General features: G+C 35.9%; 2 protein-coding genes across 2 annotated transcripts; both read right to left on the bottom strand.

Moving 5' to 3' along the window:
- Nucleotides 1-459: 459 nt before the first annotated feature.
- Nucleotides 460-2,846, bottom strand: LOC104114176 (histone-lysine N-methyltransferase ATX4-like). The gene has a single exon (XM_009624552.4). The coding sequence runs from the start codon at nt 2,634-2,636 to the stop codon at nt 624-626; it is 2,013 nt and encodes a 670-aa protein (XP_009622847.1). The 5' UTR covers nt 2,637-2,846; the 3' UTR covers nt 460-623.
- A 1,337-nt stretch (nt 2,847-4,183) lies between these two features.
- LOC104114175 (LRR receptor-like serine/threonine-protein kinase GSO2) lies at nt 4,184-7,477 on the bottom strand. Its single transcript, XM_009624551.4, has one exon. It carries the CDS (start codon nt 7,351-7,353, stop codon nt 4,426-4,428), a length of 2,928 nt encoding a protein of 975 aa, XP_009622846.1. The 5' UTR covers nt 7,354-7,477; the 3' UTR covers nt 4,184-4,425.
- Between the last annotated feature and the right edge of the window lie 19,669 nt (nt 7,478-27,146).

Below are 27,146 nucleotides of genomic sequence, written 5' to 3'. Positions count from 1 at the left end.
CCATTTCTGACTTCCACGCTGCCATCACTGGCAAAATCTTATAGTAATTGCAAGAAACATTCACATTCATCAATCATGTGGATTGGAATAAAATTTGAGATAAACGGGCCTAAAATATATATGTTGCTCCCTATTATATTAAGAAGAGGTACATGATCTTACATTAATTCTAGTACTCTACTTGCTTCTATTCCCACGACTTCATACTAAATTCCATACGTGTGTCAACAGATTTTTTTTTAGAAAAGAAGTCCAAAAATGTGACATTCGGTCAGTAGTACGAGGAAACTCAAAACTCTCAAACAAACAAGCACTTAACAGTTAAATCTAACGAAAGAAAGATGAAAAAATTATACTCATTTCTTCACTTCTCCCTACCATTTACAACAAACGAGAAAGGATAGAAAATCTTTCAAAAATTGAGTGAAACAGTTACGATGAATATAAACAATGAAAAAACATGAACCACGAAATCATATTGACATTTGCATGTTAAATATAAATAAAAGAATCGAATTAACAATAAATTGGTGTGTGGAGTTGAGATCAAAATATCCCATGGACTCGCATAATCCTCATCATCGGTTATGAGAAGTAACAATTCTTCTCAGCTTTTTGCTACTCTAATTCATGAATTTCCTACAGTTAGGAGCACCACATAGGCAGGGGACTTTAAGCTCATCACTTTGATCAGCCTCAAACCTGTAATCAAAGGTTAATTCATCCCCAGCTGAAACGTCTGTTTTCGCTATAAGAACAATCCGATCCTCTTCTTCTCCAAGACTCATGATTCTCGCGAAGCAATTTGGCATGCACGAGTGGTTGATTAATCTTGCTATGGTTCCTTTCATTGTGGCATCAATCACTACTTCTTCGTTTATCCTAAAGAAGTAACAGTCCTTCCCTTGTGACCTATAACGACGCTCTCTAAGGTCAGCAACGCTTCCCCTAATCCTCTCACCAACATACTCAGCAACCATTTCTCCTTCTTGAATCTCTCTCTTTGCAAAAAGACCCCATCCATGTATACCGGATTTTCCAAAACAAATCCGATGGTTTATAGTTCTATTCAAATGGTGTAATCTTTCTCTCAATGTTGGAAAATTCCTTTCTTCTTGAAATTGTTTTGAGCTTAAACTATGTATCAACTTTAACGAATGATGGTGTGGCCTCGTTAGCCTGTGAAGTATTGGCTCCGGTTTAACTTTCTTGTTGGTTGATTGTCTAAAAACACGACATCTAGCTGCAGAGAAAGGATCTGGTTCATTAGTTTCAGTTGATGATGCCTCAGAAGGCATGAGTACTCTCAAACCTTTCAAGACCCGACCTCCATTTATTCCATGAAGCATATTCTGGTTCGAGTAAACTCCATTAGGAGTTCGCATGACCAAAACGTTATCCACACTTGGGGCTTTATGAGAAGCACAATAGGATAACCATTTAGTAGTTTGAGTTCCATTCTTTCCTGAGCAATGCATTTCCATGTAGTATCCAGCTCGAAAAGCACACATTGTATGATAAGATAGTGCGCATTTGCAACATTGTATGCAAGAACCATGAGTCTGCTTACATATACTGCATGTTTGATGAAAGGACTTTGGCGGAATCGCAAGAAGGCCTATAGCAGGTTCCATTTTCTCAACATTAACAAAAGCGATTTCTGGTCTAAACCAAGCACAAGTGACATGAACCCAAAAAGGATCAACATCAGTTGGTTTCAATGCACCCCCTTTAACAGGGCAGAGGCAACATTCTCTGTCAACTTGTGGAGTTTCACAAGCCCGGCAAACCCAAGAAGCAAAATCTCGAACCCCTTTAGCGCCATAACATTCTTGATGTACAGCTATCTGGCACCTATTGCATATAATAATCTTGTTGAAATCCCAATCTTCAATCCATCTACAAATAGCACAACGCTCCGAAGTCCACTTTGCATTAACTGGTTTGTACTTTTCTTGCAAGAGTGAAATCAGTTGCTGCCTATCTAATTTCAAAGGATTAAAACCATGCGTATTTTGATTTTCAACCCATTCACCAAGTGGTTGCATAGATATTTTTACCTTAATACTGGCCTTCCATTTTTTGGCTCTGGAACCAGCATGTTTTTCCCATTCACCAACTTTCTGCTTCTTTATGCTGCATGTACCACACTTGCACTGAACCATATGAAGTGCTGGGAAATAAATCCCTTCCATTCCATTGCAAATTACAGCTATATTCTCTTGCGGAAGAGATAACGAATTACTGATTTGTGGTGGATCAGATTTTGCTTTGCAGTCGGGGCATAACGAATTTTCGTTAAGATTACTGGAGATTTTCTTACATGCCGAGCAGCATATATTGATCTTCCTCAATTTAAACGAGTACTCAGGAAAAAGATGGGATCTTGGACTTGGTGTACGGTCTTTACTTTCTGCTGAAAAAGGGTAATCTTGAACCGGGGGCAGGAAATTTGGCAATTTGCTTTCTTTGACATTCAATTGAAAGCTAAAATCTCTGAATCCTCTACCGAAAACATCAAGGGTTTTCTGTTTCTTGGATGTAATAAACCAATTTTCCCTATCAATTTCTTCTTTGATCTCTTTATGGTTAGTTTTCCGTTTCACAGTCATCTCTCTTCTCTTTTTCATGCACATCGGATTGCATGTGGCGACTTATTCTCCCTTAACCCTGAATCACAAGAACTCGATCGCAATTTGCTGGAAATTATTGACATAAACAGAGCGACTGTAAATTAATCTTCGACTGTTTCTATAGTTTGCAGAGAGAATTTTGCCGGAAAAAAAAAGACCTAGATGGAAAATAAACGCCACGGGCATAATCATAAAGGAAGAGTTTAAGGAACAGCATGTTCTATTCCTAGTTGTACAAGGATTTTCTCCTATTTATAGGTTTCCTTCTCGTCAATCGTCTTTTAATGTTTAGGTGGGTCCCTGGAAACGGGCACAGTTTATGGGCTTGTACTGGGCCTAGCACCTTCATCAGACAAAATAGGCCCATTGGGTCATCATTCGACGGGGAAAGTGCACAGATAGCCATTCTCAAGGGCGCTATTTAGAGATTAACCAGTATTTATTTTGTCCTAAAATTTTATACCAAAAATCTTAACTTCAGGACAATTCAGGACCTTTTTGTCCTGAAAAATTGAACCGAAAAACTAAATTTCAGGATGCACTGACGAATTCCTAAATAACAACCCTTTAGAGTGGGTAGTTGGTGTCATTTCTACCGAACATTTTCCAGAAGAATTAACCCAATTAGCCGCTCATCTAATCTCTTAAACTAAAAATACCTGATATATATAATATATATATAATTCATGTATAATATATGTATAACTATGTATAATCAATGTATAATCTACGTATACCGGCTAGATACCGAATCTGGCCGGCTATTTCTGTAACAATCTCACATTTCCATCCTTGTGGCAAAAGTATATCAGATCCTCTGGAATCAATAATGTTTATTTTTCCTTGAAGTTGTTTATGTTTGTCTTTAGAAGGTGTTAATGAAAATTAAATTGGACTTTCTTGCTTAATTTCTTAGAGTTTACTTTCTTTAGAGTTATAACTCATTCAGTATGATTATTATTTATTTTGTTGATCCTTTTGTAATGGAAAAGTATGTAGGGAGCTAAGCAGTCATTTACTTTTGCATGGCGTCAATTGTTTTTACTTTAAAATAGTTTTGTGATTATAAATGATTTTCAATATTTGGTTATGTTAATATTTGAAAAAAAGTCTTTTCGGAAACAGTCTCTCTACCTCTTCGGGTAGGGATAAGGTCTGCGTACACACTACCCTCCCCAGACCCCACTAGTGGAATTTCACTAAGTTGTTGTTGTTGTTAATATTTGAAAAAAATCGTCCAAAAAAAAAAATACATCAAATAGGCGAACAAATTTATGTTTATGAAGCTACGATTTTCACTCTTACTTTATATTATTGCTTCTTCCAAATGCTAATATTGTTATCAATCTATACTACTCATTTATATTAGAAAAACACTGCATCAATGTCCCACTTCCCACCTTCTACAACTTCATCATATGCTGTCGACCTCCATATCTAATCAATTATCTAAAAGTTATCTATAAAGTATCTTTTCCGTAAAATTTTGGACAAGTAATTGGTCACACCATATCCCAAAAATACTTTTTTGGAAAAAATGACAGCAATGGTTCGGTTGATTTGCTCATTTTCTTCACCATGTGGTAGACATACAGCTCTCATGCATAATCATGACATTGCATACAATTGAGTCTCTCCCTGATGTAGAGTTATAACAGGTTAATTGCTCTTTACATGTAAACCCCACTAAAACAAATTATCTGAACACATCAAAAAGATTTACAAAGTAAAGAAGAAGAAAAAAGAAGAAAATATGATATGAATCGTGACTGAGCAAAGCAAATAGAAACTCTCAAACTAATGGTCTTTCTGATCTATCTGATGAACTCTTGCTAAGGTTAAACATGCATGTCCCTGTTGATATTTGCTTCTCTTTACATGGAGTTTTAACTGGTGACATGTTGTTCACATTCCAATATTTACTACCACTTTTAATCTCTTCTCCATAAACCCAATTTTCCTTTTCTTTTTTCTCAAATCCACCAGTCTCTGAACATGAAATTGTAACCTTTCTCCAGTTGCACCAGATTCTTAACATCATATAAAGCAAAACCATGCATATGACTGTGGCAGTTAACACAATGGCAACAGTAATCCCTACAACACCAGCATTTGACAGCCGCTTTGTCTCCTGTCCCTTTAATTCAGAACAGGATAATAACGGTGGGCCACATAGCTTATTATTACCAATGAAAGAACTCAGTGGAAATCCTGAAAATGTGGAAGGAATTTGGCCCTGGAAATGATTATATGATAAATTGAGCCTATGCAAACTTGATAACTTTTCAAGTGATAGTGGGATTTTTCCTTGAAGTTGATTGAATGAAAGATTTAGTCTTTCTAACTTCACAAGATTTCCAAGTGATGAAGGAATTTCACCAGAGAGGTGATTTTTGCTCAGGTCTAATATCACTTGTAATTCGGATAGGGTGCCGATTTCAAAAGGTATTGAGCCACTCAGATTATTCTCAGAAAGCCTTAGCTCATAGAGCTTCTTGCATTGTTGAAGAGTTGAAGGAATGGAACCAGAAAGATTGTTACTTTGAAGATCCAGGACATTTAAACTTGTGAGATTTCCCAATTCTGGTGGTATGGTACCTGATAATTTATTGCTACTGAGAGAAAGTTTGAGCAATCTCGGACAGTTGCCTAGTTCTGCTGGAACTGTTCCAGTGAAATTGTTAAATGAAAGATCAAGCTCACCTAGACCTTCTATGCCTCCTAACCATGTGGGGATTTTCCCCGAAAATTGATTAGAGCCAAGGAGAAAATGACCAAGGTTTTTTAGGCCAGAAAAGGCAGGTACTAGATCTCCTGTCAAATTGTTGAACGACAAATCAAGGAACCTGAGATCCTCAAGTTGTCCAAATTCAGAAGGGAGTTCTCCAGTGAAAAAATTATTAGCAAGGCGAAGACGGGTTAGATTTTTCGACAAGGCTAGCTCAGATGGGATAGGACCAGAGAAGCTGTTGTTTGTTAAGTCAAGAACAGTCAAAGAATGTGAACCAGCTAGGGGAGAAATGCTTCCACTAAACTTATTATGAGAAAAGTTAATAACGCTGAAATTTTTTAAAAGGGAAAAAGATTCAGGTAATGGACCTTCAAAGGAATTGTTGTAAAGAGTAATCAGGTCCAGTTCTGAGAGAAATCTGAAAGTTGGTGGAATTGATCCTGAAAGTTTGTTATCAGCCAAAGCCAGTTTTTGAAGCTTCCTGCAGTAGCCTAAGCTTGGTGGGATTGGACCGGACAATTCATTCTGCCTCAGCTGAAGAATAACAAGATTCTTAAGCCTACCAATGGTAGTAGGAATAGAGCCAGAAAACTGATTACCAAAGAAATCAACGCTCGTTAAGCTGGAGCAGTTTGTCAACTCTATTGGTATACTTCCTGACAACTGGTTTTCATAGAGGTATAGTTCACTCAGCTTCTGAAGATTTCCTATTTCAACTGGAATTCCTCCTTTGATCATGTTATGAAACAGGTACAAATCTTCCAGGTTAGTCAAGTTTCCTATTTCAGGCGGTATAGTTCCAGTAAAGCTGTTATTGTTGAGCAGGAGATCAGTGAGACTTTGTAGCCTGTCGATGTCTCGTGGCAGCATTCCTCCAAAGTTGTTACTGGAGAGATCCAGTTGTCGAAGGGACGTGCAATTTAGTAGCTCCAAGGGGAAGTTTCCGGATAACTTATTCTCAGCTAGAATAAGTAGGCTTAAGCTTGAACCGCGGAGACAGAAGTTACTCGGGATGCTTCCTGTTAAGAAGTTTCCAGATAGAGCTAAAGTCTGAAGATTCTTCAGCTGAGTGTTGAGAAGGGATATGATTCCTGAAAGATTGTTGTTTGATAAATCTAATGTCTCAAGCTGAACCAACTGGTTAAGCCCAAATGGGATTTCGCCCTCCAAATCATTGCCAAACAAGTTTAAGTACTTCAAATTGGAAAGATGTCTCAGCTCAACAGGAACTGAACCAGAAATGCTGTTGTTGGCCAGGTTCAGGATTTCGAGTGATTCAAGCTGGCCGATTGAGGCAGGAATCTGTCCCCTTATCCTGTTGTTTGATGCTGCAAAATTTTGAAGATTTTTGCAGCCGCCAATTGATTCTGGAATGGGGCCAGTAAGACTGTTTTGCTGCAAGTCAAGATTTTTCAAATGTTTTAGATTACCAATCTCATTTGGTATCATTCCACTGAACTGGCAATAAGCAAGTGCCAAGATTCTCAGCTCAGAAAGTTTACCAATTTCTGGTATCACTTGGCCTGTCAACATATTGGCTCCAATTCTAAGAACTTGCAGCTTTCTCAAATTACCAATCTCTGCAGGAATATCACCAGTGAGAAAATTGGAGAAAAGAAGCAACTCCTCCAAGTTCTGAAGCTCTCCTAATTCAAGAGGGATTGTTCCATTAAGAAAATTGTCTGATAGATCAATCACTCGTAGAGAAGTGAGATGCGCGAATTCTGGAGATATTGAACCTTCTAGTCCTGAAGAAGAAAGATTCAGGCTCACAATATGAGATTGATCATTTGAACATGCCACTCCATTCCAGGTACATATGCTTGTTCCTTCAGACCAGTTTTCAAGAACTCCATATGGATCAACAAATTTCGACTTTATTCTCAAAAGCCAATAAGCATCAGATGGACCATCTGGAGAAGAAATAGCTAAAGCAACACCAAGTGTTGTCAAGAAAAGCAGTAGAGGAGAAAGATGGAAGTTTCCCATGTCAATATTTGAGAATGGAAAACAATCTTGGAACTTAAACTGACAAATGCATGATTTATGAAAGAATTTGTGGAGTTGTTTTCAGCATGAAACTCATAATATTTGATAAGAGGATATGAGGAAAATTAGCAAGTGTTCTAAGTTGGCAAGGCAAAAGGAACTTGGAGTTTAAATAGTTTGATTGAAGTAGTCCTGCCTAATCATCTTTCCAATAAAGTTGATGACAATCAGCATGAAAAGTTTTCTTAGTTTAATAATAGTTGTTTAGTATTATTATAAGACTATTCCCTCTTTTCACTTTCCAAGTTCTAGGTAAAAGGTGTGATATTGTAACCTTTTCTTTCTTTTTGGTCTGAGGGTAATCATAGAATTATGGGGCATATGTTAGTAGCCTTTTAGATGATGAAATGTATGAAGATAAGATAGTGTGATGGCTACGTTGAAAAATACTTCAAAAAAGAACAAAAAAAGATATGGGAAGAGTCCCACTTGCCCCTTTAAAACAATCAAGAAAAAGTGGGCCTTTCTCTAGAAAAGTGGGGCTTTCTCTAGAGCTCTAACTTTGAGGTCTCTAAATCAAGTTGATGTATTTCTTGATCAAGATACAGAGAGAATGTTATGAAAATCCTTTGGAATCTATTGCAAAAGTTTAGATCAGTTTTGACTTTTGAAGAAATGTGCTTAAATAAGCTTCACCCTTTTGTCAACTTAAATTGGTGCAACTCCATTAGTATATAATTTGTGATAAACCATCTAGCTTGCTCTTCTTTATCACCCTAGAATATTCAACAAGAATCCTGGAATTTCTCCATCAAAACAACAATTTTTTGGTTCTATTGTTTTCTCGGTCTTAGATTTCATTTATTGTACGATCAAACCTCTTTATAACAACCTTGTTTGCTCTAAAAAAAATTGACTGCTATAGTGAAGTGCTGTTATAGAGAACATATATTTTAACATAGCATAAAGATTGGTTCCGAAGAAAACTTGGTCTTTATAGTGAAGTGTTATAAAGAATGATTTTTATAGAGAAGTCTGATTGTATAGATTTAAAAGTAAAAAATATAATAAAATTCATGAATTTCTAGGAATAATGACATGTCACTACTAGAAATTCGCTAAAAACCGACCAAAGTTGGTTGGTTATGGCCAATTACCGACCAAAATGCGACCATTAGGGTATGGACGGTGTTTTGATGGTCGGAATGGCTTACCGACCAAAGTTGATCGGAAATTACCGACCAACTTTGGTCGGTAGCTTAAAACGACCATCTAACAAGTTTAAGTACTTACCGACCAACTTTGGTCGGAAACATATTTTATTAATTTAATTTTACTGACCAAAGTTAGTCGGTTTAACTAAATTATATTTTTTTTATTAATTATTAAAATTTAAAATAACCGACCAATTTTGGTCAGTAATTGAAAATATATATTTTTTAAAAAAAAATTAAAATTAAACATTACCGACCAACTATGGTCAGTAATCTCAACAGTGCAGGCAAAATACCGACCAAAGTTGGTCGGTAATGTTGAATTCTGGGAATTCAATGTTCATTAACCGACCAACTTTGGTCGGTATTTTGGAATAATTTATTTTTTTAATTAAAAATCGACCAACTTTGGTCGGTTTTTCTGGGTTTAATTTTGGCATAAAATGCCTGTTTTGGCAGCTACACCACCTGCCAGCATACCAATACACCTAATAACAACAAGAACACAACAACAACAACAACAACAACACAACAACAACAACACAACAACAACCAAAACATTCAATAAATACTTTAAAACTAACAAATTAAAGTTCAATTAAACATAAAAATCCAAAACCAAGTTAAAACTAATTACAACTAGTTCAAAACTGGTTCTATTTGTCTAGTTCAAAGTATATAAAAGTCAAGGGGTATTTTCTACAACATCATCATCACCGTCTGATGAACTTTCATTTACAAGACTATATAGAGAACGGTCTTGTGGAGGACGGGAAGCACGATCACGAGGAGGACGGGAGGAACGATCACGAGCAGGACGGGAGGAACGATCACGTGGAGGTCGACCCTCTAAAGATGACTTACGAGATCGGGGCAACGAAAAAACTCCACTAGATAGGAGAGTTCTGATCTGAGCTTGCATGCCAAGGAATTGAACATCTCTAAGCCTTTCTCTTTATTTGGCCGCTTCTAGCTCGGATGTGAGCTTTATCACTGTCTCCCGCATAGCAGAGAGGCTCTCCCTATTAAGTTGCTCGCCTTGCGAGGAAGTCCCTATTCTTCGCATTCCACACTTATAGCGATGAAAGTTTTTAGTAGGAAGCCTGTATACCTTCCCCCATTTTGGACCGCCAACAGACTCCAACCATATTCTTTCAGCATCCTCGTCCGAAGGTTGGGTTGGCTCACCCGATTCACTAGCTGGATGACTACGGATGAATTCCTCAACGTTATTTTGGTAGTGACCCTATATTATTTTAAATTAAATCAGTATTTCAAAATTTTTATAAAAGTAAGTTATAATATTTAAAGAAAATTGAAAGCTTACATATGCAGTCGAGGCCCAGTCCTCGACCCACCTATCTTGATCCCCCTCTTTCTTTTTCTTCACAATATGCGTCTCCTTGAATATCTCATCATGACTCATTGGACGCCCATACTTCTTTTCCTGAAAATAAATAAATTTAGTTAATAAACAGAATAGATATACTTAGAAAAGTAAAATAATTTAAGCAATTACGTACCAATCTTCTTTTTATTGTCCCTAGGCTGATCGCACCTCCAGTGTGCAAAGAGCCTCCTTTCTCGGATGCGCGAGCTTTCTTTCCTTTTTCGCTCCTCTCTAAGAACTCTGCGGTAAGCCATTGCCTTTGCAAATCATTCCACAAATTCTCAAGTAACCAGCCATGGCTCTTGTTCTTCTTTCTAGCATCCGAGAAAGCATCCGCCAATCTTATATCCGGAGAATCTATAAGGTGGAGCCTCAGTAACTTTACTGAAGTTCCGGACCCTCTCCCAAATTTTCTCACCTGAAAGTATCGGAGGTGGAGAATCATATTCCACTTTATTCTTTTTGAATGCATTTTTCATCCTTCTAAACTCATGATCATCAGGCAAGAATTGACGGTGACAATCAAACCATGATTGCTTTCGGCCATATTTCAAAGTGAACGCTTTACTATTTTCCATGCAGTAAGGACAAGCTAGCTTCCCAGCAGTCATCCACCCAGACAACATTCCATACGCAGGAAAATCATTAATAGTCCACATTAAATTAGCACGTAAATTGAAATTATGCTTGGTTGATATGTCATATGTTTCAACACCATCATACCACAATTGTTTTAGCTCATCAATCAAAGGTTGCAAATATACATCAATCAAACTATAAGAGGTAAATAATGCATCACCTTGACAGCGACCATATTCCCGCTGGAAAGCCTCTTGAAACGAGGCTTTTCGTAAAATTTACAATTGTCTAAAGTTGCATCATCTTTATAATATAACATGCAACCATCTTCACAACAATCGACGAAAGTCCTAACTTAGAAACCAATCTCTTTGCCTTATAGAAATCACCAGGTAAGTTGATATTAGGGTCAACTAGTTTACTCATAAGGTCAATGAAAGAGTCCATGGCTGCTTGAGAAATATTCCAATCAGATTTGATACTTAGTAATCTAACTGCAACAGACAGCTCAGAGTGCGAACTTCCTTCACGTAGTGGACGACTAGCTTCCTCTAACTGTTCATAAAAACGTTTTGCGTCATCATTAGTAGTTTGTTCAACATTTTCATTGGGCTCACCCCCGAAGTGCATCCCAAAAGCATCCGCAACCATATCCTGAATTCTAGAAGCAAGATTTGTATTCTCCACCGACCTACTACTTTCACCAACAACCATGTTATGAAATATCCCACGGCTACCATCGATCTCTCCATGATTAGTCCACACAAAGTAATTCTCTATAAACCCCTTCCTATAAAGATGAAGCTTAACTTCCTCCAATTTTTTAAACTTCATACAATCGCACCTGACACAAGGGCACCTAATTACTCCTTCACTTTGGTATGGTGGAAGTGACATTGCATGTCTAATAAAGTCATCAACCCCTTCTACAAAATTTTCCCGCAATCCCCGCCGATTAGGATAATTCCTATTGTACATCCAAGTATGATGTTCCATCTATACAAATAAAATAAGAACAAATTAATTTATTCTACAATTATAAATTAATTATATCTTTTTTAGTTAATTCAAGATAATAATTGGCTCCTAATTACACCAATTTATATCCTAAAAGTTTAATTCATATCCAAAAGGTCCAATTCATATCTTAAAAGTTCAATTCATATCCTAAAAGTTCAATTCACAAGAACAAATCCTAAAAACTAAAATTTCAATTCATATCCTACGAGTTTAAACATAAACTAACTAAACTAAAGAAATTCAACCCATACCCTAAAAGTTCGATTCACAAGAACAAATTAATTTATTCTACAATTATAAATTAATTATATCTTTTTTAGTTAATTCAAGATAATTATTTTTTCCTAATTACACCAATTTATATCCTAAAAGTTCAATTCATATCCAAAAGGTCCAATTCATATCTTAAAAGTTCAATTCATATCCTAAAAGTTCAATTCACAAGAACAAATCCTAAAAACTAAAATTTCAATTCATATCCTAAAGTTAATAATTCAATTCTAACTAAACTATTCAAGACAATACAAACTCAAAATTGAAACACTCATCAATTAAAACTAATTCATAACTAATTGACTAATTAACAAAACTAATTAAAACAAGACCTAAACCCTAATCCTCAATAAAATGCAATGTTCAAATAATTGAAACACTAATCAATTGAAACTAATTCATAACTAATTAATAAAACCTAGAAATAATAAATAAATGGGTTGTAATTCAAACCTAGAATTTTTAGGAGATGGAGAAGGAGAGGGGCGGCAGCAGCAACGGTGACGGCGAGGGCTGGGCGGTGGTGACGCGGGGTGGGGAATGGGATTTATGTGAGGGAAATAGAGAAGGAGAGGAGAAGGTTTTGAGTGAGGGAAATAGAGAAGGAGAGGGAAAAATAAGAGAGAAATGGGGGTTCCCCTGTTTTTCAATTCTGATTTCAGAATTACCGACCAAAGTTGGTCGGTAATTTCGGTCGGTACATTAAGTGTTGACCGTTTGACTAAAAACCAACCAACTTTGGTCGGTATTTTAAAAAAAAAAAAAAAATCCTTTTTTTATGTTTTTTTCCTTAAAATATTATAAACTATAAAAAAAATATTATAAACTACAAGCATTTATTTTATTTAACTATGCAATTATTATAAATAATTATAAACTATAAGCATAATCTTTATAAATAATTATATAATCTATTTAATTTTAATAAATTATAATAGCATCTATCTAAGTAAATTTTCTAAGTTATAATTAAGTATGTGAGTAATTTCTCACACACACACATACACTATATTGTAATTGATACTAATAACTTCTTTTTTCATTCGTTCATCACTAATAATGCATGACATAGATTAATCGATATATAGGTCGAGACGTTTTGATGAATCATCGATTAATATTCATCGATACATCTAAGTAAGTTATAAGTCGATAAATCAATTTACAAATAGATATATTTGATGATAAAGTATACATACTAATTAGTATCTTCCCAAGTCTATCCCTAAAAGAACCCGACCATGTGGTCCTAGCGCTTCGTGTTCTTATATATATATATGGCTATACCTATATATATATACACACACACAAACACACTTCACTGTAATACTTTAACTATATATATAGCTTGTTATAGTATATGTTAGTGTGTATATATATAGCTTGTTAAAGTTTGACCATGTTTGACCTATTAATTTAACTCGTTTACTTAATACTAATAGCTTCTTTCGTTTATTTAATTTGTGATCCATATATATATGTCAAAGATGTTTAGTATTAACTCTATATATATATATATGTCAAAGATATTTAGTATTAATTCTTTTCTTTTTCATTCATTCATCACTAATAATGCATGGCATAGCTAGATTAATCGATATAGGTCGAGACGTTTTGTTTTTACTATTAGTCGATATAGGTCAAACGTTTTGTTTTTAATATTCATCGATGCATCTAAGTAAGTTATAAGTCGATGAATCAATTTACAAATAGCATGTTATATATAGTATATGTTAGTGTATTCATTATTTGTAATACAAAAGTGTTAACGAATTACATTTATATTATTTAGATAGTAAATATAAAAGTAATTCGAAAGTTTGACCAATGTTGAAGTAATAACCGACCAACTTTGGTCGGTTATTTTGCAGAAAATAACAATTACCGACCAAAGTTGGTCGGTAAATGCTTCCCCTACATTAACCGACCAACGTTAGTCGGTAATTTTAAATATAAATTCTTAAATATTATAAAATATTTTAAATAATAAAATAATTATTAAAATTTAAAAAATTGGATCCAGATTACCAACCAACGTTGGTCGGTAATCCAAAATTTTTTTGTCTGACCAGCTGGGTCAATTCGTTGACCAATTTACCGACCAACGTTGGTCGGTATTTAGTTTTAAAAAAATATAAATTTTTTTTCCCCAGTTTCCGTCCAAGCTGGACGGTTTTTGGTCACTTTTTTTGACCGACCAACGTTGGTCGGAAATATTTGATCGGTTTTTAGCAGATTTTTAGTAGTGTGTGTATATAACAAAAGTAAGACAATAAATTCTGAAGTGTAGAACAAAGACATGTTTAATTTGATATAACCTGGAGATGTTGAGAGCCCACCTCACATGAGATTAAATCTAAGGTGAATCTTAATTACCTACCAAAAAATTGACTGCAATTTTACGAGGTAATTCTAGATAAAGAATTTTAAAATTTAACAATTCTAAAGTTTCTGAACCATTCATGACATATGGTACCTAGCCAAAAATTAAGGTAGCAGCGCTCTCAAGTTGTTGTATTAAACTCGAGCCTATCAATATTTTCATAATTTGGTATAATTCTGTGTCAACTTGTGATTGGAGATTTGCATGCAATTATTCTCATCCCTTTAACCAAATCTCACCTAATACCACATTTAAAATAACTAGAAAACAGAAGAGCAGAGCAACAACATTTGAATTATCTCAAAGAGGGAGCAGTTAGAATTTAATGCTTTAAAATTCAGAACAACCAAAATGACCATGTGAACTATTTTTGGTTGTATTAAGATCAAGAAATGTTCAGTTTTTTGTCCACCTGTGCATATTTTAAGGCTTAAATGTGAAGAAAACATAATTTTATGAGGATTTATTCCTGCCAAAGAACAACCCAAACACACGAAGACAAATTCGTTAACTTTAAACAAGGGATCTACTTTGACAATAACATGAATATCTACTAAGTTTTCAGGTTTGCTTATTTCTTGAGGAACCCTAGAGAGAACATTACTAGCTTTCATCAAGAAATTTACCGTACATTGTCCCATTAAAACTACTAAACAAACAAAATATTCACTTTGTAGATTATGTCACCCAAGTGTATAATCAACTTTCATTTCCTCCACAGGCAATGCAAGTATTCAGGAAAAAAAAGCACATTTTCAAGAAAAGACACATCCATATTGTATCCCACTTAGCCGTTGGATGGTTAACGTTAGGACACCCTATCTTTAGAAATAAAAAAGGTCAGTGAACTTTTTATACATCATATGCCTACTTTATTTGACACATTTTCAATCGTTTTGGATTTTTTTAGACGGCAATGGAATTGTTAGAGTCAATGTCCATTTTAGAAGGACAGAATCGAAATATAGTGTCGAACAAATAGGTATAACTGTTGAGTTATATGACGGTAGACTCAACGGCGTCAGTTATAATGATCATATAATCTTGTATCCAAAGTTTGCGGTACACTTCACAGCATTACAACAACCTAAGTTCCCTACCCTCATAAAATAAAAGTAGCATTTTATTAGTCGATAAAGGGAGTGATCCAACCACCTTTGGACATTAGGGAAATATGCTTTTAGTTACTTGTCTTTACCCAATTTGAGCATTTTGTCTAAGGTTCCACCTGAAGAAAAACAAATAGAATGAAACCATAACAGCACACCAACTCTAGAATTAAGAATGAATGAATGGATAATTGACATTGACTTCTTAAGACCATGGGTCACAAATAAAGCTAAGGGATATAAATCCAACAGAGAAGGTGCATTCCATTGATTATTTTAATAGCAACTAGTCACTATATTATGGAGATAATAACAATTTAATTATTCTTTTTGTTGAAAATGGCAGACTTTTCTTCATGAAGAGAATGACAATTGTATTTATGATTCATTGACATTGGAGAGAATATCTAAAAATATTATGAAAAATATCAATCCACTATAGGGAAATAAATAAATTCGGCCAGGCAACGTCATGTGTTGAATTTTATGTGCTAAACCTTCTCCTCAATCAAGAAGTTGACTTCAACTTTGCGCTAGGGGCAGGGGTGGACCAAAGAAAGATACAAATTGATATTAACTTTTGTCCCATTTGATCTTTTAAAAACTAAATTAAAATCATCTTTAAACTTTTGGGGCGTAATAACTCCGTGGAAGAAGGGGAAAAGGGACCTTTGTAGCAAGAAAAAACACATTTCTCAACTGAAATTATTGGTAAAAACTTATTTGTGTTTACGCCAAATAAATGAATGCAAGACACGTATCTTTCATATGTTCAATTATCAACTGAATAACATGTATTAGCTTTTAACTGCTAAGCTTAAATTGTTTAACTTGATGCAAAAGTCGAGTGCGCTTTAAAACTCAGACTTGTTAGGTATTATATAATCACCATGCCAATCTCTTAATGACTACATGGGTTTGACCAATCGCTAAAAGGTGCTACTAAAGACAATATTAGTTGAGCCCCTTAATTTAGTTTAGACGTCATGACTTACTATGTGATTTCCAAGTTGACATTTTGGTATTAGTAAAGATTCCGTGAAGCTAATCCTAATTGCATGAATATATTGTCAAATTCTGTGGTTAATAGAGGAAGCTCATAACATTAACTGCTTTTTGCTTGTTAACTTAACCAATAGAACGTCTCAGTTCTCGAGGAAAGAAAGGTTTCTACTCTTTTTCCTTTTTCCAACACGTAAAATTTCCTTGTTGGAAACGGAGTTTCTTTATTTTAAATTCCTGTCTTATAAATATTAGTAAGAGAGCTGCTAAACGGCCACATTAATTTGCCCCAAATGTGGTCACACTCGTAAAAAGACTTACCATAACCTTATTCAGTTTTGCAATGTCTCTCCCAGATAATTTTCCCTCCAAAACACACTAATAAATACAGTAATTTATCTCTATTCCCAAAATACATTTAGCAACTAAAATTGATACATGTTTTCATACATATGAAGATGAAAAGTCTCTACATACCTTGTGTATTTTATATGTAAAGCAAATTATACGGTTTATTTAATTAAAAAGCAATTATATGCTTTACTTATTAAAAAATATATGATCTACACATCAATAGTCGATCACATCAACAGCAAAATAAACCTTTTATTTTTTTCTCCTTAAGCTAAATATAAATTCAAACCAAGAAACATTAGTTTGTTTGAATTTAATATTTATTGCACCATACTCATTTTAATATGATACAAATAAAGATTAAAAATTATTTTAATAGAAACTTTTACTCTATTTCTCATATCCAATATGATTTTTCTTATTATATTTTAAAAAATAAAAATCTCATCTCAAATTCAAATAAGTCTTATCCTTTTATTTTTTAAATTGGGCCCCATTTTTTAAAAATCATTTTATGCTTTCGAACTTAAATTAATCGCTCTCAATTAAGATATTAATCATAAAAAACTATTTTTTTATTTTTTTGATCACATTATATACAATATTGTAACAATGTTTCTTCTATTATTTCGTTTCTCTATATGGCATTTCAATTTTTTTTTAAAAAAGTGAAATGGAACAAAACGAATCGCGTGGTTAGTGAATAACTATTAAAATAAGAATCTTATTTTTTGAAAGCTTAAAAAAATAATTTACTATAAAAATGTGAAATGGAAGAAAACGAATCACGCGGTTAGTGAATAACTATTAAAATAAGAATCTTATTTTTTGAAGCTTATTAAAACTATTTACTATAAAAATACGAGTCAATCATAATTGATTTTCACCATAAATTAAATTTGATCAAATCTTATTTTCTTAATTTTTCTTAGATTTTATCCTAAAAGTGCCAAGTGACTTTTTCTCATTACGTCACTTGGCTTAATATTAAGTCTGAGTACTCTCATTTTAATATAATACATATATAAATATAGATTTTTACTGTATTTTTTTAGTATACGGTACCTTCAATCATTAAAAAGAGGGTTAATTGCCTCAATCTTAGGAGTAGGCAACTGATTACATAACCTCCTAAGCTTATAATACTTCTCACATCGATTCATTAAAACGAATAGAGCATCAATTCAGATCATAAAAATTCATGTACCTTTTTTTAATTAAAAAAACATGTACATTAGTTGCATGTTTCTTGAACAAAATATTTATCTTCCTATTTTAATTTTAAAAAATAGGAATTTTTTTCTATCTCTACATTCACTCAAACCTCATGGTTTCAATCCTTTTTTTAAAAAAATGTGTAGATTATATTGGAGATATTATTTGTATTGCAAGCTCTCTCTCTCTCTCTCTCTCTCTCTCTCTCTCTCTCTCTCTCTCTCTCTCTCTCTCTCTCTCTCTCTCTATATATATATATATATATATATATATATATTGTCTAAATCTTATTAGATTTTCTCCTAAAAATGTCAAGTGGTTTATTCTCAATATGCCACTTCTTTAATATTATGCTTTACTATCCTCCTTTTAATATATCTATCTATATCCATATTAAATTAAAAGCACGAAAAGCCCTTAGCGAAATGTCATTCACCCTTTTTGCCCTTTAAAAATAAATTTCATAATAAAATCATTATTTTCTAATATTTATGACTTAGAAATCACCTAAAATTTCAGTTATTAAATTTTTCCTTATGTGAACTATGTATAACTCCTAATACTGAGGAATTTAAAATCAAATATATTTTTACTTGTATAAATCCTTTCTTATCGTGTAAAGTTATTATATAAATTATTTTCTTATTTGATATATATATATATATTAACTTTATTCTAAAGGGCAAAGCCATGCTACTTTCACTTCTCAAATTGACTTTAAAAAAAAAAAGATTTAAAGACAAAACTAACGGTTCTTCATCAATATACATTCCAAAACTATATTAATTCTTCAAAAACATCAAGTTGAATAAAGTTGTAATATTTAGAACTTTACCTAGTATTTAAAAATTTGAAATTATCTTGTAATAAAATTTATTAAATTTGTAAGTCAATCTAAATTCTTTTTCTTGGGTTTCTTGACTAATATTGTATTCCAAGTGATTGGTTCTATGCACAATATTATTAGAGTCTAAATCAGATTCTAATTAAAATAAAATAAAAATAGAGTTCTTGATCTTTCATTTAGGCGTTTCTACTCTTTTGAACATTCTTTACCTCTCTTATAAACATCCAAAATATATACAAAGACTGCTAGCATCCAAACTTTACTATTTCCTTTCTTTATCCTTCAAAATTCAATAATGGGATTACTACAGAAATATCTATGTAGACAAAGTGGATCTAAGTGATCTGTATATTATATTCATGATATGATGACCCAAAACCCACTATAGGCCGTGATGACGTCCAACATTGCCGTTAGGCAAGCCAACGGTGAACTATCACGTAAATTGTTCATTTTGTTACTTTCGAAATCATAAACTTTTATTAAGTAAGAAAATTTACACCTTTGAAATTCACGGCTACATACATAATTCGTATTGAATAAAATAAAAGGTGGTAATAATATGCAAATCCGTAAGCATCGACTAGAATATCCCCAAAATCCGGTGCCACAAGTGCATGAACATTTACTGAGGAGTACAACAATAATACAACATCTGTCTGGAATGTAAATAAGATATGATAAAGTAAATAGTATGACAGAGACTCCGTGGGCTGCGATACGTAACCTGAAATATAGCTCACCATAAAGTCTCCTAAGAAGTTGTTCCTACGTGCCCGGATGTCCACCAAATGAACCTATCAGATCCTGCACATTTAATGCAAAAGTGTAGCATGAGTATATAAATCAACGCGTACCCAATAAGTATCTAGCCTAACCCCGTAGAAGTAGTGACGAGGGGCCGACATCGACACTTACTAGAGGTCCAATAAAGTAGTATACTAAATCCTAAACAGATATGAAGCACAACAATAATAGTGGGATAAAACGGTAACCAACATAATCTTTCAAAAAATTTTTTAACGATATAAATTTCTCAATCTCGTATTCTATCTTAACAGCTCGAAAAATATCAAGTGCCAATATCAAATTAATAAAGAATACCATATGAAATGCCAGGCATCAGTGGAAGGATAATCTCGTAAATATTTGGACTGCTAGCGATATAACGCACGATTATGCCGAGGTCGTACGACCCGATCCAGAATAATGTGTACATTGCTGAGGGTCGAGCGACACGAACCATAGATGCATCTATTATACTACCGAGGCGTTCGGCCCACTCCACAAGAAAGGAATAAACTTATCAAATCACGAGGCATGTGCTTACAACACAGATACACATGTATAATAGTGAATATACCCCTTTACGTTTATCAAATATCTTGGCAACAACTCAAGGTGATAAAGCTCGTGGCCTAATATATATATGTTTCTAAATTAATTTCAATTGTAATTTCAATTAATTAAGCTAGCAAAATGAGTCCAAACAATTCAAATATTACATGATAAGGTCCTAAGTCTACCCGTACATAAATATGCTTTAGTTACGTACGGACTCTCGTCACCTCGTGCATACGTAGCACCCACAACTAGTAGCTCATAACAATTACATCAATTAGGGGGTAGTTTCCCCCTCACAAGGTTAGACAACAGACTTACCTCGCTCTAAAGTTCCATAACTGGCTTCACTGCCTCTCTAACTCTTCAATTCAAAGCCAAACGATCCGAAACTAGTCAAATAATGTGTAAATCAATCAAAATATACTCCAATGCATATAATTTAACAATTTATAATAATTTCAATTTCGCTCGAAAAATCAACAAAGTCAACCCTCAGGCAAAATTCTTGAAGATAATCATTACCCATAACGCTACGAACTCAAATATATAATTTATTCCTAATTCCATGTCCAATTTGGTGGTCAAAATTTAAAATACCAAATTCTAGGTTTTCTACCAAAAAATTCATAATTTCTACCCATATCCATGTTTAAATCCATATATAACTCGTGTACTTAGCTCGCAATGTGTAGAAGTTCCTTAGCTCAAGGTAGATGATGAGGTTAGATCCTCCAAATCGCCCCAAATATCGCCCAAGCAAGAGATGAATGAGTGAAATTAGCAAAAATCCCGATTGAGCAACATATATTCTGCCCAGGTGTCTTTGCACCTGCGGGCACCCCAGCCGCACCTGCGGCTACGCTTCTGCGAAAAAATGTCTGCTCCTGCGGAAGTCACTTAGGCCCCGACCAGCCGCACCTGCATCCCAAGGCTCGCACCTGTGAGGGCGCTTCCGCGGCCCTCCCCTCGCTTCAGCACTTTGATGTCGCCCAAATTCACACCACTGATTGGGATTGTGAAGCAGTCGATGCAATTATAATTACCCAACGCGAGTCGGGGTCGATTTCACAGAGAGCTTATATTGGATTAGGTATATATCTAAACTAGGTGTATGACATGCCCAAATTGCACTTCCACATAATTGGTTGTTTCTTCCTACCTCTAAAAAGTATACTATTATTTGTAAATGAAAAGCTAAGGAACGATATTTTTTGTATTGTTGTTTTTCAAGTTGATAAAAGATCTAGGGTCGTGACTTCCACCTAGGTGGTTACCTAACGGATTGTGGGCTTTAGGGCAGGTTTGATTAATCGGGGTGTAATATAGCAATCACACACAATTACCCACTCTATACCTCTCGATAGTTTGAGTGGTTTTGCCCAATTTGGCTTTCTCAAGTCCAAATGGGTAATTCACACAACTAATGATAGATGCTTAAGTCGGGTCTTACTATCTTTAGATTTGACCCTTTAATTGGGGCTATCATTTTCTTGAGTTCACCCCAATTCCTTATTAGCCAAGTTTTCCTTGACTTAGTCTCTCTTTCTCAAGTAGAGACTAGGTCAATTAGGCCTGAATCAATATTTACAACCATTAATTCTTAAATTCAAGAAAGAACTAGGCTAAATATCATACAGCCAATCACAAACAAGCCCCAAATTAAACACCCATTAGGCACCCATACTAGGGTTGTGTCACAACCCTAGCTAAGAATTTAGCTACTCATAGGCAAAATTGAAGAAACTAAAGAAGAAACTAAGATTAAACTCATAATAGATGATTAAGGGAAGAAAATCTAATGTTAAAATGATAAACTATTACAAAGTTACCCAAAATAGTAAGGAAAAAATGACTATCTACTTTCAGGTGTTCAAACTTGACCTAAATTTGACAAAAAGATCTATTCATACCCATCTGAAATTATCGAACAAAATTGCCCCTGCGGAGGTTGTGCGACCGCACAATTCTATGTGCGGTCCGCACTTTGAAGCTAGCTTGACAGGATAGATTAGAATTGTGCGGCCACATTTCTTCAGATTTTGCGGATCACATTTCTGAGTGCGGCCGCACTTTTGCATTTGTGGCCGCACAATAATAGTGCGGTCCGCACTTCTTCAGGGTCCCAAAACACCATCTCTCTGAACCTCGTCTTCTGCGGCCGCATAATAATTATGCGGTCCGCAATTTGCGAAGGGAATTTGTCAGTGATTCTTCATAGTCTGCAGCCGCACACAGTATTGTGCGGTCCGCACTTTGCTCTTTTCTGCTTTATTTTGGTCCTTGTCCAATTTTACTCCTTCTTGAATTGATTTTCATCTCTTTGGCTCATTTTCCAATATTCCTGCAAGAAAGCATATTTTATTAGTTCTCGGGAATACCTTTAAGTATTTTTGAGCTAAAACGAAAGTAAAAGAGTGCAAATAAGTGGTCAAAATCTCTACTTATCAACTCCCCTAAACTTAAGCTTTTGCTTGTCCTCAAGCAATTAAGGTAATTCCCACATCCACAAGGAAAGAGCTATTTCAGCTGGCCTAGGTTGAATCAAACACATATCAACTAGGACCAACGATTACCCACACACTCATGAATCATCAACAAGCCTATATTTTGAATGTTAATGCACAAATAGCTCTAATGTGATGCTTGAGCATCAAGAGTTGACTTTATTCATCAAGGAAGTTTGCACTTTCATGTAGGTCACTGTGGATCCCAAACTCCTTCTCCTATACTCTACTTAAACTCATCTCACTCAAGAATGAAGCACTCAATGCAATGATTCGAGAAAGGTTCGCTCATCACTCTCAAAAGAATGTCACAAGTCCGGCTCTAAGTACCATATGCTTGCCCCTCATGTAGATCACCACTAATGTAAGCTTACTCGGCCTGAAATCACGTAGGGCTTTTTCGGCATGTTATGAAGGCTTTTGGACTAAGGAGGAAAATATTGGAATGGAACTGGTTCATTTTTCCTTTAGCACTTCATTTTATCTTTTTGGCTCATACTTTGCCGACTCTTTGAGTCATTTTCTTTTTCCTCAAGGGAACTAGAGAGACTTGACATCACTCTTTCTTGGTCATGCTATTCATATTCTCCTTCGTGTTTTCTCCATGCTTTGCACTTTTGCTTTCTTTTGAATCTTTTCAACCCTTTCACATTATTCACTTTCTTGTTGTGTTTTTCTTTTGTTTTTTCTTTCTTTTTCGTTGCCTTTCCTCTTCTTCATTTCTTTTCTCTTATTGTGCCTTGATACCATCTTCAAACTCCTCGTCTCTCCCCCCAAACTTATGTTTTCGCCATTTGTTTCTCATGAGTGCTAAAGAAAGCTCGGGTGCCAAGAGAGGGTCACTATAAAACGGGTAAAGGCTTGTAACATGGTTATCGAATGAAAAAGGCTTTAGGCTCAAAAGGGTTGACTAGGAATAATATCATTGGTGGGCCATGAAAGGTTTTAAAACGGGTCAAGGAGAGCCTACAATCACTTTTCAAGCCAAGCTAACTTAGAATTTTCCCTAGAAACACATTCGGGGCAAGTTCTAGACCATTCGCACGGGTACTTGGACTTTTAACGAAATACCTCACCTCTCACACAACCGGTTTGTTAAAGAAAATAGAGTCGAGGGCCCACAACAACCACATTCAAGATTAAAAATCGCTAATGGTTCAACTAAACCACCCGATGATTGCTTAAGTCAACACAAGAGTCACAAGGTCACTAAATAGAGCCATTTCTTTCCAAAAACTTATTTTTAACTATAAGCGTGTAGTTAAGTGTGTTGGTACCAAGCGAAGCATGCTTGACCCTTATTTATTCATTAATACTAGTGTTTCTACCTAAACATCAAAAACGGACTCGATCCTGTAAGAAAGTTGTCACGCCATCCATCGTTGGGAAGAGCCACCCGGTTCACACAAAACCCACCTTTGGAAAGAACCGTGGCATTAAGAAAACCAAAGGCTTATTGTTCACTTAAACATAAAAATAAGCTAACAAATCAAAAAGTAGCTATTAAAGTAAATAAGAAGCTATATTATTAAGAAAACAAAATGAAGAAGCTATGAAATAAACTACTGAAAGTAAGGTAAATGAATATATAAACCGAGGGGAATAGAATATATACATCAAAAGAGAGGGATGAATATATACATAATGAAAGAGAAGATAAAGATAAAAGAAAAATATTATTAAAGTTATTACAGGCCAATGTTATCAAATGTCATCAAATCAAACCAAAATAGACCACCCCCCTGAATAAAAATAAGCATTGTCCTCAATGCTTAGCAAAATCAGAATAAGGGAGGGTAGAGAGTAAAGAAAACTCCCTATGTGGTCTTAAGGTGACTGGCAGCATCACCACCCTCGGGCTCCTCCAACTGTATCTCATCATCATCTGGCTGGGGAACAATGGGGTGGGCGAACATCTGAAGCATCTCCTCGGCAGTGTGGGCAACAAGGTCTGGCTCGTCAGACTGACCACCCGGTGCCTCTGCTGATGGTGCTACTAGTTCTACTAGTACCGATGGCTCTATCTCCATCAGTAGGTCAAATGGCAAATCACCCACTGCTGCAATCTTTGTCACCTCCTTTCTCAATCTATCCACTGATTTCTTTGAAGCATGGGATTTCCTCATCTTTTTTACCTGCTTGCCCAACTCCTCAATAGCTCCCCTATGAGCCACCATTGTATCCATAATGGTCTTTTGGTTCTCCAGAATCTTCTTCAATATTTCCTTCACTGACGGAGGAACCTGTGGTACTGATGGGGTAGAAGACTGTGCTGCAACAGTACTGGATATGTCAGACAACTTAGAAGTGGCTGCCTGCATCCAGTTATTGAGACTCGCCAATGTCTGGGAGACTCGCAACGCAGTGAGTGGATAAGTGGATGAGGCCGGCACTGGTACTGATGCTGATGGTCTAGAAGATGAAGGTGGTAGCATGTCAGTTGTCCCATATGAAGGGCCGGTTGCTGTGGAAGGTATGTGAGTTGTAGATGGCTCAGCAGCAGACTTTGTAACCACCACCGATGGCTCATCATACTGACCAACGGTGGTAGTAGCCTTAACCTTGAACTTTGGGTTGTCCGCACCTTGCAGGGAGTACCATGAGAAGGGCATTTTGGCCCTCACTTTTGTATCAAAAGTCCTTGGCTCCACCTTTGCATTGTTGAAATATTTTGTGAGGGTGTTGGGATATGGGTAGGAGCTTTCACCTTTTCGGACAACCATTGTCATGTTGGCCGACATGATGGCACCCACATTGATTGGGTACTCGGCCATAATAGATGCCACCAGAACTGCTCGGGGAATTGGAAGATTGTTTTCATTCAAGCTTGGGTCAATACAGCTGCATACAAAGGTTTGCCACCCTTTTACTTCAAAATTTAGGGTGGCCCGTGTGATAGGAGTCCCTGCTGTGATCCACGATGGTGGTGGTCCTGGAGCAGCCAAAATCTTTGCTAACCAGGGGCGAGCTGCATCACCCATAGCAAGAGTTTCCAGGTACTGGATTGACTCTACTTCCTCAAAGCCCAGGTAAGTGTTCAGAGTGTTGGGGTCGAATCTGACTTTCAAATTTCTCACTTTGGTTATTTTGGTACCCTTCTTTATGTGAGCCACATTGGTATAGAACTCCATTACCAAGTGCTCATTTGCATCTATGACACTTTTGGTGAACCACTTCCACCCCTTTCGCTCCCGGAACTGTCTAAGGACATTTGGATTGTATTTATTCAATCCTTCATTAAGAACTGTCGCTCAAGTGTGAGCGACCTATGGGGCCACCACTCTTTGAACTGTGTGAAGGCCGTCAAACTCACAAATCTATCCTCCCTCGCTTCCTTTTTATTCGACCTCTCTAGGCCACCCACTCGAGTATCACCTCCTATACCATCATCCGGGACATCGTCATCATCATCTACTGCAACTGGTGGAGGAGGAGTAGGTTTAGAAGAGGGATCTGAACCCTGGCTACCGACATCGGAACCCTCAGAAAAACTTGCTGCAGTGGAGGGTTCGTTGCGCAATGGATATCTCCCAGTGGTTTGTGGTGGTTGGGACTGGGCTTCAGGCTGTACCTCCACTGAATGACCCTCGGAGGCTTCCCTAGACGGGGCATATAAACTAGATTCTGAGGGCTCTGTGGCCCTAACTCTCCCAGTAGTTGGCCTTTTGGTGATGGCTTTTGATTGCACTCCCAGTGGGTGAGTGCCCTTTCCTCGGCCTCGGGAGGGTTCACCTCTCCCTTTAGATGTATCACCTCTGCCTCGTGACCGAACCATTGTCTGCAATACAAGGCACAAAAGTCAGTTAGAGTTCAAAATAGTGTAAATAGTTGCATTACAGTTGCAGGAAAATAGTCTACAGAAGAGACAGTGCGGACCGCACAATTTTGAGTGCAGCCGCAGACTGCCATGTGCGAACCGCACAATTTCAAAGGGCGGTCGCACATCCTGAAGTGCAGACCGCATAATTTTGAGTGCGGCCGCACATTCCCAAGTTCAGAACACTGGTTCTCTGAAGTTCCAAAGTGTGGTCGCACACATTTTTCTGCGGCCGCATAATTTTTCTGCGGACCGCACAATTTTGAGTGCGGTCCGCACTTTTCATGCAACACATTTGCCCTAATTTAAGATCTGTGGACCGCACAATTTTGTGTACGGCCGCACAATTTTAAATTAAGAGGCACTGACTTTAGGTTTTGCAATTTTTGCACAATTTAGACATGGTATTTGCAAATAAGCATGATTAATGATCAACCCAGTTCCCAATGAACACACATGATATAACCCACATGATTTTAAGCACACATGAATAACATTTGACATTTTAGGCCTACAAATAACTATACTAATCAAGAACAAAAATTAAGAAAAATGGAAAAATCTAACATGGATTGAACATACCAGTGATGAAAGATGCAGGTGAGAATCTAAACTTCATGAAATAAGTATGGAGTGTGAGCTATTTTGTGGTGCACTGTGTTTGCTTAGGTCTCAAGAACTCAGAGTGTGTAAAGTTGTGAATAGTTCTCAGAGGACCTAATTATAGGTTGACCAAGTCGGT

The sequence above is a fragment of the Nicotiana tomentosiformis genome, chromosome 3 (assembly GCF_000390325.3).
Source record: "Nicotiana tomentosiformis chromosome 3, ASM39032v3, whole genome shotgun sequence".
Classification (NCBI taxonomy): Eukaryota; Viridiplantae; Streptophyta; class Magnoliopsida; order Solanales; family Solanaceae; genus Nicotiana; species Nicotiana tomentosiformis.
Note: the sequence above shows the minus strand (reverse complement) of the source record. Positions and strands in the feature narration are given on the sequence as shown.